This window comes from Neolamprologus brichardi, chromosome 11 (genome assembly GCF_056152115.1).
Source record: "Neolamprologus brichardi isolate AB-2024 chromosome 11, ASM5615211v1, whole genome shotgun sequence".
Lineage (NCBI taxonomy): Eukaryota > Metazoa > Chordata > Actinopteri > Cichliformes > Cichlidae > Neolamprologus > Neolamprologus brichardi.
Window position 1 is genome coordinate 25,384,354 of NC_142114.1, and position 13,702 is coordinate 25,398,055.

General features: G+C 40.6%; 1 protein-coding gene across 7 annotated transcripts in view; it reads right to left on the reverse strand.

The window, feature by feature from the left end:
• The window catches only part of scap (SREBF chaperone), a 33,340-nt gene extending 19,964 nt beyond the window's left edge, over positions 1 to 13,376 (reverse strand). For 2 of the 7 annotated variants that reach the window (XM_087848426.1, XM_087848424.1), the window contains exons 1-7: positions 10,532 to 11,303; positions 7,976 to 8,176; positions 4,202 to 4,322; positions 3,678 to 3,835; positions 2,967 to 3,187; positions 1,139 to 1,244; positions 189 to 361 (exon numbers count right to left, since the gene is read on the reverse strand). In XM_087848426.1, the coding sequence (XP_087704552.1) occupies positions 189 to 361; positions 1,139 to 1,244; positions 2,967 to 3,187; positions 3,678 to 3,835; positions 4,202 to 4,322; positions 7,976 to 8,176; positions 10,532 to 10,707 (1,156 nt within the window). In that variant the 5' untranslated portion in view covers positions 10,708 to 11,303. Of the gene's footprint in view, positions 1 to 188; positions 362 to 1,138; positions 1,245 to 2,966; positions 3,188 to 3,677; positions 3,836 to 4,201; positions 4,323 to 7,975; positions 8,177 to 10,531; positions 11,304 to 11,712; positions 11,949 to 13,108 lie in introns of those variants that run through there. The other 5 variants (XM_087848428.1, XM_087848429.1, XM_087848425.1 and 2 more) reach the window with 5 other exon arrangements.
• Between the last annotated feature and the right edge of the window lie 326 nt (positions 13,377 to 13,702).

Genomic DNA, 13,702 nt, shown 5'->3' on the forward strand with positions numbered 1-13,702 from the left:
GCAGCAGACAGGGACAACCTTGGCACCCAAACACTTGTGCACACAAAAGGGCACAGCACGTTTTGCCCTCATTCTCTGGCACTTTTCTGTTTTAACTGTGGTGAGGTGTGCAAACAAGTGGTAGTGGTGGGGGGAGTCGAGATGTTTGAACACAAGTACAAAGCAGATTTAAAGGGAGTTGGACTAACGTGTAGAGAAGTAGATGTAGGCAAAAAGAATGATGTATGTGGTGACGAGGGGGATGAGTTCAGCAATGCCGATCTCCTCCTTGAAGTGGACGTGGACCATGTGGTCATCTCTGAGGGTGCAGTTGGCGGATGGGTGAAGCTGCTTCAGGCGGCCCCGTAGGCTGGCTAGGAACCTGGACACACACACAAATAACAATTAATCATCGTCACATGGAGTAACAAGCTTCATCACTCCATTCTTAATTTTGAGAAAAAGACACTTGGCCTCGAGGGACAGATGCCATTAATCCAAGGAGAAGACAGTTCTGACTATTTATGCCGTTCTATTGAAAAAGTGAAATACAATAAAATGCAAAACCTAAGTCACAGACTCCTACTCTGTTCAGGCTCCAGAGTTAGTTTGTAGATCTCAGTTTCAGTTAGTTTCCATAGATGGTTTGTTCTTTTAGTTTAGTTTTTAATGTATAGAAACAAAGTTTGACCGTGGGCAAGCCCAGAACAGACAGACGATACAACAGAAAACGCTCCAAAAGACACTTGACTCAAAGTCATGGAAACATCCCAGTCTCACCCTCCTCAAGCTTCTTCTCTGAAAATTTTGGTAAACTACAAAAGATTGAAATTTCTTTAAGGACAATCTCTTTTCAATTTAGTTCCAATAGTAAAATATATATTTCTTAAGTGTAGTTTGTAATTATTTTTTCTTATTTCTGTTTACCGATTTTAACTATTAGTTTAAAGTTTAAGGAAGTGTGTATTTTGTGTCTTAAGCTTTTTCTAAAGCAGCATTACCGTCCAAGAGTCACAGAGTTAGAGATGACAAAAATATGAAACGAGAAAAAAAACACAAAACAAACAAAAAAACCCTAAATTTTCCAGTGACATCCCTTAAAACTAAATTTAAATAGAACTGCCTTTTACTTTTCTGTTCTATTGCCTTTGTAACTCACCTTGCATCATAACTGGATAGAACTACAGTGATTGTGTAGGTCACCACCCTCTTCCTGTTGTAGTGACTGACCCCCGAGTGCTTCACAGGAACCCCGAACAGCAAGTCTAAAACACACACAGTAAACATCTTCATGTAAATAGACTCTTCATATTCTAGTAACAGACCACATTAGGTTGACCACTGGTTATTCATTAGTCACCAGCCAAACATTCTCAAAGCCCTTAGGTCTGTGTCAGAACTGATACAGTTACCACTTCTTTATAAGAATAAAAAGAAAAGAGACGTTTTAGAGCAGTTTTAGGCTTAGAAAGCTTTGTGGGAATCTGCTGTTGTCACCAAGTTCTTTTGATCTTAGTCACAACACAAGGAAACATCTTAGTGATCAGGAGCACACGTAAAAGCAGAAAAAATACCTCACTGTTTAAAAAACAAAAACAACCCCCCCCCCCCCCCCCCCCCCAAAAAAAAAAAAAAAAAAAAAAAAAAAAAAAAACCCTAAGTGACAACATCCTGGTTTCAATAATGAAGTTAAATGGCTCACTCAAAAAGCAAATCAATCCATCAGCTCTGGTCTCAGACATGAGGGTGAAGTTATAAAGGAGTAAATAAGTTCAGGAACCAAAAAGGCAACTGCTATAAAACTAAAAACTAAGCCATTAGAATGAAAGCCTGGAACACAATCACTAAACTCAGATCCATCCATACGTTCACAAAATGACCTCAAAATACATTCATCCTCACTGACTGCCATCTCTCATAGTTATATATTTTACACTGGGTACCTGGTGGAGTTTGGGGCTCCCCTGCCCTGCAAGAGCAGCTGAAATATAATCTCCAATGTAACCAGGCTGACAAGCCTCGAGTCAGCTCAGTGTGAACAAGCACATCAGTCTAACTTTATCTGACAGCCAAGCTGTCCCCGACTATATCTTTAATATCTCTTGAACTGGCAGATGTGGCAAAATGCTGAAGGGGAAACTTGGTTCACTATGTCAGTGGGTAGCATTTTAAAAGAATTCAATAAGTTCCCAAGGAATGAAACTGCTTGTTCTCTGTCAATACGAAAGCCTCTTAGTTGGCTGATACAACTAATCCCCTGCTCACTACTACCGACAATTACTCATGCTGAATGATGGCAGACTACTTTCAACAAGGCAGTCAGAGTATGACACATTCTTTTCCCCTGCACTTTAACCGACTATACAATAGACACGAGGTGCTCAATATGGTGATCAACAATGGCAGTTTCTGACAGACTCGATTTAAAAAATGCCTGTAGTTCAGAATGAATTAATCCTCTCATGGATCATTGCATGGCAAAAAGCAATAAGAACACAGGCCGGACTGGAGCTTTCAGATTTTGTCAAAATAAAAAATGCTCCCACACCTACTGACAGGCGTGAGAACATTTCGGACGCAATGACACAATGTTCTATTGTATTACGATTTGTTAATTACTTAATACATCGATTTTCACAAAGACCAGTTAAGGAAGCTCTAATCTTCAGGATGACACCACATGCTCTGTGGACGGTGACAGAGATTTGGTCTGAACACGTTCACTTAACCACTCCTTGGCAGGGTACAGTTGGTTACAGTAACAATTATTAGAATGTGAGTAGAACCTCAAAAAGAGAAATGTCCAAGGGCTTTTTCTGAGTAGAATATGGTAGCAGACCAAACTGAGTTATATGTATGTACCTGCCTGTTGATCAAAGGTCTGTCATGGGAATGGTTTGTTAGCAATACTGTACACAGAACCTACTGCACACACACCCACACACGAGGGGAGGCCGCTATTGAATCAGAGCTTTCCCCATTACTACCTCGCAATGTCGCTGAGGTGTGCAAGCCTTTCGGTTCATGTTTCTGGATGGTCTTGAGGGGGTCGGGGTCCGAGTCAAACAGCTCCCGTTGGTTCTGCCAGTAGTTGCCAGGAGAAACAAGAAGGCAGCCATGCTCTGGCAGCACCGACTGCATCCGCCGTAACCCTGGAAACAGGTCTGTCACCTGGAGACACAAAGACTCCAGACTGCGAATGCCGGAGCTGACGAGACAAGAACGAGACAGCGGTAAAGACAAGAGAAGAGGAGGTGTGACAGAAGACGAGGAAATCAATGCAGTACAGCTCACGGATACCGAATGCTCCTGGAATAAATGAGATTTAAATAAACTAATAAAGTATTGAATAGCAAGAAATCGTTAATGTAAAAATAGTTAAACAAGTATTTAATTGAAACCAGAAGCACAAAAGCGAAGCAAACTGTTCTGGGAACTATCATTGATACAGTAGATTAGTCAAACAGAACAAACCATAAACTTTGTAATTTACAACAGATCAATAACTCAAGGTCATTGATGTTTATCTCCCCCCGGACTAAATTCAAAGAAGCTTTTGGTTCACAGCTTTCCTTCCACAGCCCTCTGCTCTAGTCCTTCCTTATACTTAGACTACACTTCATAATGTAGTATTTTCTCATTGTGTTACTGCAAATATGTCTTTTACCACCGTCACATATCAGTGCACCCAAGCTTACCTGTCGGAGTGAACATGGTTGCGGATCTCTTCCAGCAGATTGAAGACTCGACCAAGAGGCGACCGAAAGACATCCACCGGCACCAGGCTGTTGTCCCATGGAGACACTGCTGCCTTCACCAACACCTGCTGGATGTAGGCGACCGGAGGACCCCGGTACTAGGGCAAACATGTAGGCAGCTTATTAAGAAACAGATTGTGATTAAGTACAATGAACCAGCTACTACTGCAGACTGATTTTAATATTAGTATTTAATATTAACTAAAAACGTATTCTTTGTTTCTTATTCCCCTTGTTACAGCAAATTAAAACTAGTGTTGACAAATCGTGTGAGCCACTGTTTTACTATTTATGAGCTTCCAGCTTTGCCTAGCCATCATTTTTGAATATTCAAGCTTAAGATTAAAATTATTTCAGGTTCAAATGTCATAGCTTAAACACACCCTAAGGAAATAAAACAAAGGTGATAGTCAGAAACAGCACAGAAATACAGAATCTTATGGATTTCATGTTTTTTCTCCTACCCAGTCAGGGCGCTCTCCAAAGTCACCCTGAGGCTCATGGAAAGGAACGCTGTAGTCTCGCAGCCCTGTGGTGAACTCCACAGGACCCGTCCCAGGCAGGGGGAGCCTCAATAACGGATAGCTAGCAGGAAGAGAATGGGGTGGGGGGGGGGGTGGGGGGTCACATGTCAAACAATAGGAACAAAGGAATTTAGTTCAACGTATATTTATGCATCTACATCCTTTTGTTCATTCATTAATAAATGGAAAAGACATCATTCTCACTGTAACGCAAACCCACATGCATGCTTTCAAAGAAAGCAGCAGACAGCTATACACTACGGACCACTGAAGCCGCCACGATAACGGTGACCGCTTCCCTGTGATGCAAGTTGCAACACTTCTGAGTAGATGAAACCAGCACCTCTGGCTTTTCCTGCCAGATTATGTTTCATGCGCAACCCAGAGAGACCCGCTCCCTAGTTCTCCTGGAAATGAGCAGGTCTTCAAGAAAACAAACTTCATCTGAGAACCAAACCACTCCCTTCTTTCCTTCCTTCTCTGTATGTCTCTATATGTAGAGGAAGCACGTTCAGTTTGAAATGATAGTGTTGAGCAACCCTGAAAAATACCTGAAAGACTGAGCTGGTGGTGGCAACAGAGGTGGACGGAATAAAGCTTTTAAAAGACTCTGAAGTGTTTTGGCCACTTTCTTGGTGCTTACTTAAAATGGAAAAAAAGTCATCACAAAATTATCAAAGGAAGTCTATTCCTTCTACAAAAAAACAAAAAACAAACTACATTTTTATTTTTTTCTTATGCCTAAATTATGTCAAATTCAGCCAAAAGTAATCAAATGTGCCTTCATCAGCTTTATAATAGGAATTTTAGCTGAGACAGAGCACCTGAAGCTTCCCACTCAGGCTACAACTAACAACTATTTTTATTCTCAATGAATGCAATGCTGACTTTCTGAATTCGCTGATTTTGTCAAAAACAAGAAAAACACTGATACACCTCTATTTGTTTGCATAACCTTAATCTAAGGTCGTGTTGCAGCTGATAAATAGTCCAAAAGCCAAAATAGTTTTAATGTCAAGTGCAAAGAAATGCATCAAATTCTCACATGAGAGAATGTAAAAGAAATTAAATATTTATATTAAAAATAAATCATGATTTAATTATCAAAAGCAGCTGCTGACACATTGTTCACTTTTAATTAAACTAAGCTGTAGCTGTGCTGCCCACATGGCTGTCGTCAAGGCCGCTGAGGATAAAACAAAGTAAGAATTCATCTAATAAAAAATGGGCTCTCTCCTAATGAGGTCAAGCCTGGAGAAAATTAAGTGCTCCCCAAACAGCACCATCACACACTTTTTTCTTTTTTCTATAAAAATGACACAATACAGCCTTCAGCAGTTGAGCTGTACCCCAGTTTGGCAGTATAAATAAAGTTATGTTTTAATTTTTGATGATGTACATCTTTAGCTGGAAAAGGAAAAGTGGTCTGACAGAGGTTCAGAAATCTCAGCAGCTGATGAAGGATCAATTGGGTCACTGGTACCTTTGTATCCAGACAGCTCATATGAACATATTGTACTCTAATACAAATATCAATTCTTGTCTTTTCGATGGAAACCTCTGCCTGCTTTTCGCTGTGCCTCACCTCCCTCTCCCTCATGCCTCCTCCACTCTCCTAGGTCACTGTACCTCCACAAAGGCCTCTTTTGTGCCGAGCCAGCCCCCCTCCTGACAAGCAGATGGAGGGACAGACATCCCATTCTCACAGGGCCACTTTCTCACAGCCCTCTGCTCTAGCCCTGCCTTAACATCCCCGTCGTCCAGCTCTTTTCTTTCATTTTACCCCGGGTGGTAGTTAGTCGCCCATTTGGTCAGCACCCCTGCTGTAAGTTGCAGCAAGGACAGCACGCTGCAGGTGCATGCGTGCGTTTCTGATTGTTTTACAATGCCTTTACTTACGAAGCCTGTCAAACTCTGACCCATGTCCTCTCTTTTGACCAGTGATTTAGCAAGAGGAGATATGTGCGTGAGTTCAGTGAATGTTTGTGTCATCGTGTCAGCAGGAGGCTGTTGTGTGTGTACAGATGGCCAGTTAAACTGAGCTGAACTGGCCAACTGAGTTTTCCCCTCTGAAGTCACTTTCTCCATCTGTCTGTTTCTGTAAAGTGGATGACAAGATTTCCTCTCATCTTTTAACAGAATTGGCACTAAAAGGAGGTCATCATGTCCACAGGTTCCTGCAAAACAGTCTGCTGTACCGTTTAGTAGATTTTGACTGGACTAGGGCTGCCACAAACGATTATTTTGATAGTCGACTAGTCACCGATTATTTTTGCGATTAGTCAACTAATCAGATCGCGCATCCATTGGACTTAAAACGTACAGCTTTTTGCACCAGCATGCATCTGCTCTTATATAACTATCATTAGCTTACAACTTTAAGGTATGTGCTAACTAAACTATAAAGATGCAGATTGTTTTGGTGAAGTTTAATAAACTCAGCCGTCTGCTCCTTGCTATCTAAAATATAACAGGACACCGGAGTGTATTCTCGAGCATCTCACACTTCTGATAATCAGCTGTCTGCTTGACGTTTATTCAGCTGTGAAAAATTATAACTTTAATCTCAGCCAAACCGATTTACTCAGGAACAAATAAAATACTGAAAAAAGCCAAAGAATAACATTTTTAAGTTATCTAAGTGACTTATATATCATGTTTAACCTGAGTAGCGAAAGACGGCGGTGGGTTTAAAGACGATTTGCCGGGAGTCCGGTGTTCTCACGGGCTCTAGTGAGCCTGTAACCCCGGCTAGCTGTCGAGCTAGTGGGTAACAGACGTCTCCGAAACCTAGGAGAGCTTTTGAAAATATGTGGTGTCTTGATAAACTGAGCAGATATTTGAGGTTTACACAGCTACATTCTCGCCTGAAAATATGTTAAACGTTTATTTTGTGACCCAGAAATAATAATAAGAGTAATATTAAAACTAAGTATCTGCCGCCATTGTTGGAAACTGAGGACCGTGCTGGGCAGCGCTATGAATTCTGGGATAGGTTGGGCCACGAAGTATATACCCGACCCATCCTTCAAATCTGGGGAAATGAAGGACGCATTTGTCGGAGTCTTTGAATTTGGACAGTCTTCGTCGTGTCGCTGTAACGTAATCGGCCTACAAATGCGGGCACAGGAGGATGCGGTTCCTGAATTTGAACACAGCTACAATACTGGACACTGCTTCTTCTTTTTCAGGTTTTAACGGCAGCTTGTACATAAAGTGCTGCCACCATCTGTTTCAGTCCGTTATTACACTCTTAAATCCTACTACTTATTCCTGCATCTTTCGGGATCTTACAAAGCTTCAAACGATGCGTCAACTATTAAATTAGTCGTCGACGTAATCATGACTAGTCGACTAATCGTGGCAGCCCTGGACAGTGTTTCAAAAGCAGTTTTCTGAACGCTGCATAGGTGGTCAACTAGCTGGTCACAGTACAACTGTTCAACACAACCACACTCTCTGGGAAGGTAAAAATTGAATCTGAGGAGGGGGAAGGTGTATCTTAATAAGGAATAAGAGTGAGCATAATCAGACAGTTTCACCATTAACGTACTTGGTTGTTTACAAGAACAAGAACAGGAGTAGATGCTCCACAATGAACTCATCAGTAAAACACGTAGGTGTAAATGCCAGCTTGTCAGTTTTTCAAAGTTAAAAAGAAATCCATATTACTGAAAGTGTTCCCCGTATGCTCAAATTACACTGAATACCTACCAGCAGGTGAGGATGCTGGCCGAGGTGAAGAGGATGATGGGTACTGGATAGGAGGCACACAGCAGCCCGTGGCGGTAGAAGGCCGCCGAAATCTTCTCTCTCAGCTGCTCGCGCAGCGTCATCTTGGTGGGCTTGGTCAACTCCCGGCCATTGGGAAGAACTGGGCGGCCGAGGACAGTTCGCCACGGGGCATCCAGGGACCTACAAGTGCAAGCGAGTCAATAGATTCACCGAATGAATATTCAATTTCACACATTTTAAAGCCAAAACTCATGGGATAATTTTGACTATAAAATTATTCATTTTAAAACTTTTAATCCAGAGGGGAATCTGGTATAATAATTAAGTCACTTAATGATTTTCTAGGGGGAAAAAATGTCTTCTATACTCCTATGAGATCTGAGAGTTCAGAGAAAGGGGAAGGGAAGAGACGAGGGGAAGACTTTATATTTAAGACTAAACTTGTTATGGAGATTCATCAGACAGTGAAACTGAGTGAAATCCTGTTTTATAACTGATAAATAATTATTTGCATACATACAGACATATTTCCTTTTCAGACATATAACATGTGATATCCCAAATTATAATACTTTTTTTTAAATATATTTTAATCTAAGAAAAGCATAAATTCCTTCCAGAGAAAATAGATTGTACTTTTAAAATACTGAAATTGCTGACAAACTGAGTCTATATAATCCAATCTTATAAAAATGTATTACAAAAACAGTTTTCATATTTTTAAATAACTGGCACAGTTATCTCTGTTTTGACGTAAGCACATGTGGAACAAAATAGCAGCACAGAGGCAAGTTTTATAAATATTGTCATCCCTCTCTTATCAGAACAAATCGTGTAGTGCATCTCCACAGACTAACACACAGAAACAGACGTCAGCTCTATTACTGAGAAGCTCTGTCCTGGAAAACTAATTTGTTACACACATCTTGTGGTGTCATTCTTACTGCTAACTAAAGGCACAGTGTTTTTTTTGTTTTGTTTTTTTCGTTCAAACCAGCTCATACTGTGGTCACATGCTGCATAGCACTTAAACACACGACTCATTCAGTAGCCCAAAAGGTGTGGACACATTCCCCACGGTGGAAAATATCCAACTGTGGTACAGCAGTGAAACATGCATGCTTTACTGGTCACACCTGAGGAAAATTATAACCTCCACGTTCCCTGAAACAACTGTTTCTCAGAAATTTCCTGTAAAGTTACATTTAGATAATAATGCACAGGAGGATATGATGGTGAAAATGGAAGAGGGTAATGTTTAACTATTTAAAGAAATAAAAAAATAAAATAATGATAACAAAAACAACACAGGTACTGAAAAGCTATTTGTAGAAGACGAATTCATCAAGTCATTAATCATTAGTCACCACCTAAATATCTTTCGACCTTTGGACAGAGAAAGCAATTGGAACACATATCTGACTGCTGAACTTCTTAGCAGTCTTCCAACATGAATCATCCTTTGAGCCAGTCCTAATATTTCCATAGCTATAAACAGAACAACATGCTTTTCATACAACAGGATGCCCCGAAACTCTGAATACAACAGTCCTGTATACTCATTATTGATGCTAATGAATTCTAGTAGCTGAACTTTTAGGTAACTTTGATTCAATTCAATTTTATTTATATAGCGCCAAATCACGACAAAAGTCGCCTCAAGGTGATTGATGATCCCAATTTATCCAGCCATGGTACAGCACACATACTATGTGCCATATGGTATAAAGGAAACAGCTAAAAGAAACCAGCAAACCTGTTTAGCTATTTCCATCGATTGAAATTTAAAAGTTAGATAGTTGTGTAGACCAGATTCTTTCATCCATATTATAGGAACTGAAGAATTGTTCTCTGGCATAGGTGCACATTTTATACACATTATATGAGTATCGACAGAGATATGTACAAGTACACAAAAAAATATTTTTAACTGACACCATGCACTGATAATTTGTCAATCAACCAACCAACAGGTTAACATACTCTTAACTCTGATTGGCATCCCATCTATACAATAATAATCACAATCATGACAACAACGTGCGGAAATTGACCATCGTTCAAATAAAGAAATGTTAATGTTAGGATGATAAACTTCGCCTTGGAATGAAGTAAACTGCCAGACTAACTGCTTGAGTTTGATGTGACTTATCTGAATTCAACATTTGATTTCTCCAGCCTGACCCCCCCTAACATGACTGTGCTTGAACACTGATGTCAACTCAGGTGGAAAAACTGAACTCTTTGACGTAAAGGTGGTTCGCTTAACAACAAACGCAATCACCAAATTGACCTCCAATCTCATTTCTTGTTTCCCTGTTTACTCAGTAGGCACGTTCAGAGCTGCCTATCAGTGTAAACACTGCTCTATTACAATATTTAACTGGGTTTCCTGGCACACATACAGCAGCTGGATTTGTTCAGTATCTTAATCCGCCCGCTCTCACCTCAGCTTCTAAAATCGTGTCAATAAGCAGCATGAAACTGTTAACCAAACAGTGTTGTTAGACAAGTTAGGCTGTTCTAAGAGCATACCTGCCAATGGGAGACCAGTTTATCTCTCTGGCTTGCACCCGCTGAAGTCCCCTGAAAGCAGAAACGGTGGGTTTTTTTAGCTTTACGTGCGCTTTGTGCTTAACACAGTGCTCCCTCCTCGACTCAGACAGACTGTGTAATTGCTCCGCTTGTCCCCCCGAGAACAGCGGAAACATTCCCCGGGAGGAATTTGCCTCAGGAGTCTCTTGATCTGCTGTTATAAATACTCCATACAGTAAACACAGCAATGTCCTAGTAACCTTGCACAATAGGTGCAGCAAACGTTAAAGGCAGATTTTGAAGTAATGACTTTCTGCTCTCAACCTGGTCCTGGTTCCAGGGGCCGTCTTGCCAGGGAAAATTTTCAATGAATGCCTCCATCTCTCAGTTGTTTGTCCAGCAGGGTAAGTGGGTGTAGCTGTAAGGCCCGATTTGGCAAAGGGTCAGCACCATCTCCGTCAGTGAACTAATCCCGGATTGAGCTGATCGGAAACTCAGCGAGCAGGGCTCAGGACCTGTAGCCATCCCCCATCATCTCCCTCCTCCTCTGGCCAAAGCCAGCCAGCGTACTATTATGCCAGTTACAGCAAGACAAGACATTCACTATCTCAAAAGCATGGTGTATTTGAGAGAGGCTTGACAAGTAAAACTTAACAACTAGGGCAGATATATTAACACCAGTCACAGGTCAAGTGCTGGTAAGGAGTAGCCTTTCTCTTATCTTCAGCCATTTTTGGCAAGTGACCAGCAATTATTCAGAAATCCTATTCTGTATCACAAGATAGGGAACACCATCGTCTATGGCTGTAGTACATTAAAAACAATATATATTATATAACACAAATAATATTTCCTGACTAAGTCAGGGAAAAAGTCTCAGCTGAATGAATAACCATGTGCATTTGTGAGTATGTGCTAAACAAATAATCTAACAAAGAACAGCTTGTATGCATCTTACATGAAAACCCAGCACATTTACTCACAAATCACAGCATTTCACATTGCAAGTGCAAATTCAGTTAAGGAGATCATTGTGGACCTCTTTAGTGTACCTTTCCGATTCAGACTAAGGTAAGACTTTGTCAAAAAGCACAAAGCTAAAAGACTGCTGCTATGAGAAAAATGGTGCACGGAGTTTATAGATGCAAATTATCAATAAAATTTCGAAAAGCAAAGCTTACCTCTTTTCAACACATGCCATGAATGTATATTCCTTAAACAATATTTCCTTATAAACTGCTGCAAATCCAAGCACCATACCAATACCCACAAACATTCCAGCAAGCATTAAGCTGTGTCCGTTCTTTGTGGCATAATTGCATCAAAATTCAGTGACATAGTTGCATAATTCTGAGGCATGCGCCTCTGATAACTGAGGACCATTAGTCCTGCTATAATTGCAGAGAGCAGCTCAATATGGATGAGCTGCCTTTTACAACTAGCGCTGATGAGAAAAGAGGGTAATGTCCTGTCAATGAGTAACCACATTTGAATAACAGATGGTGGGTAATAGGCGGTCTACTTCCTTACAAACACCTCTCTCAAAATACAGTTTTTAAAAATGAAATATATCTTGGTTAATTGATAGACATGCACTGAATTACTTGCTAAAGTCTTCTTTACACTCTAAGGTATATTAAAGCAACCAGAATTGTGAAATAGCCACCACAAGACAATGAACAACTGCAAGAAGGATGATGCAACCCTGTTGCAATATCACCTGCTGGTAATCACAGTAATTATCAAACCAAGAATCAGAAACCGGCAGGGATTAATGAATGAAATCAGAAAGTGCAGTTTAAATATGTACACGTCTTAATTTCATTCATAAAAACTAACATTAGAAACTGCCTACCAACAAATGTCAAATTGAGCGAGAAGACGCCACTCACCGAGCTGAAGCAGATGATAAATTATGTTTACATGCAATTAAAAACCTCAAAGGGAAAAGTTAAATCCCACCGTTTGCCCTGACAGGTTTATATTCCATATGAGAGCATCTAGCTTTATTAGTAAAATGGCATGTGCAAAAAAGGCTAGCTGATAATATCCACCGCTACCTCACCATGGTTCATTAAATAACACTTAAAATGCCTTAAACATAAGAGTAGAAAACAAGTGCTGAACAAACAGCTATAATGATGATAGATCAATGTGTTTTATGTATTATGTAAAAACTTACGATGTCATGAAGCTCAGGCTAACCCTGCTAGCAAACAATTAGCTTTGCTAGCTGTAAATAAACCCGGGTCCCAATATGGACCCACGCTTTAAGCTTAAAAAAGAAAGGAAAATTGTGACAGTTAACATACCTCAATTAACACAGCTGTCGCTTATAAAGTACCACAGACTGATTCCAACAACGGTGCATAATAGAGTAAAACTACAGGTAGCATGCTTGGTGTTAGCACGTCGTTAGAGTGCGCTCTGAGATGCTGCGGGTTCATATGTAAAGGTACCACACTTAAGTTATGAGCTTATTCGAGCCCGAAGACGGCAGCTTTAATGCTACATTCATAGCAACATTAAGTAACCAACATAATAAATAATTCAACAGTTCCGGTACTTTACACTTACACGAAGCTAAGTTTCACAGCTAATGCTAGCAGTGCGCAGCTCAACTTGCCTGGACAAATTTCAGAGTCCCTCCTAATGATGCTGTTGTTGTTGTAGTTGATGTTGTCCTCGTGGTTGAACTGGTAAGCAATCGCTCTATTCCTTCGGTTCCAAATTTTACTAAATGCTAACGCATATGCCTCCCATTACACGCCAACATATAGACGCACCGTCTCAGCAGTTACTGGCTGTCATATCCCAATGAAACCTCTCCCCTTCGACCTCTCAACCTGCACGCTGTTACAGTGGGGACATCTAGTGGATATGATGGCGACTTTTTAGGCATCCTGTGCAAATTTAGGAACCAATTTCCTGTTTGAGTTTACGTGTCTGTGGCTTCTAGGCTAGATCATTATAATTTATTATTATAGTGAAACTTGCTATTATGTATGGGTCAGAGACGGTGGCACTAAAAAAAGACAGAAAGCAGGGCTGAAGGTGCCGGGAATAAGTACATAAGAGAGACAGATCGGGTTGTAGTCAGAGTTAGAGGGACAAGATTGAGAAGTGTTGGACATATACAGAGGAGGGATAGTGGCTATATTGGACAAGGGA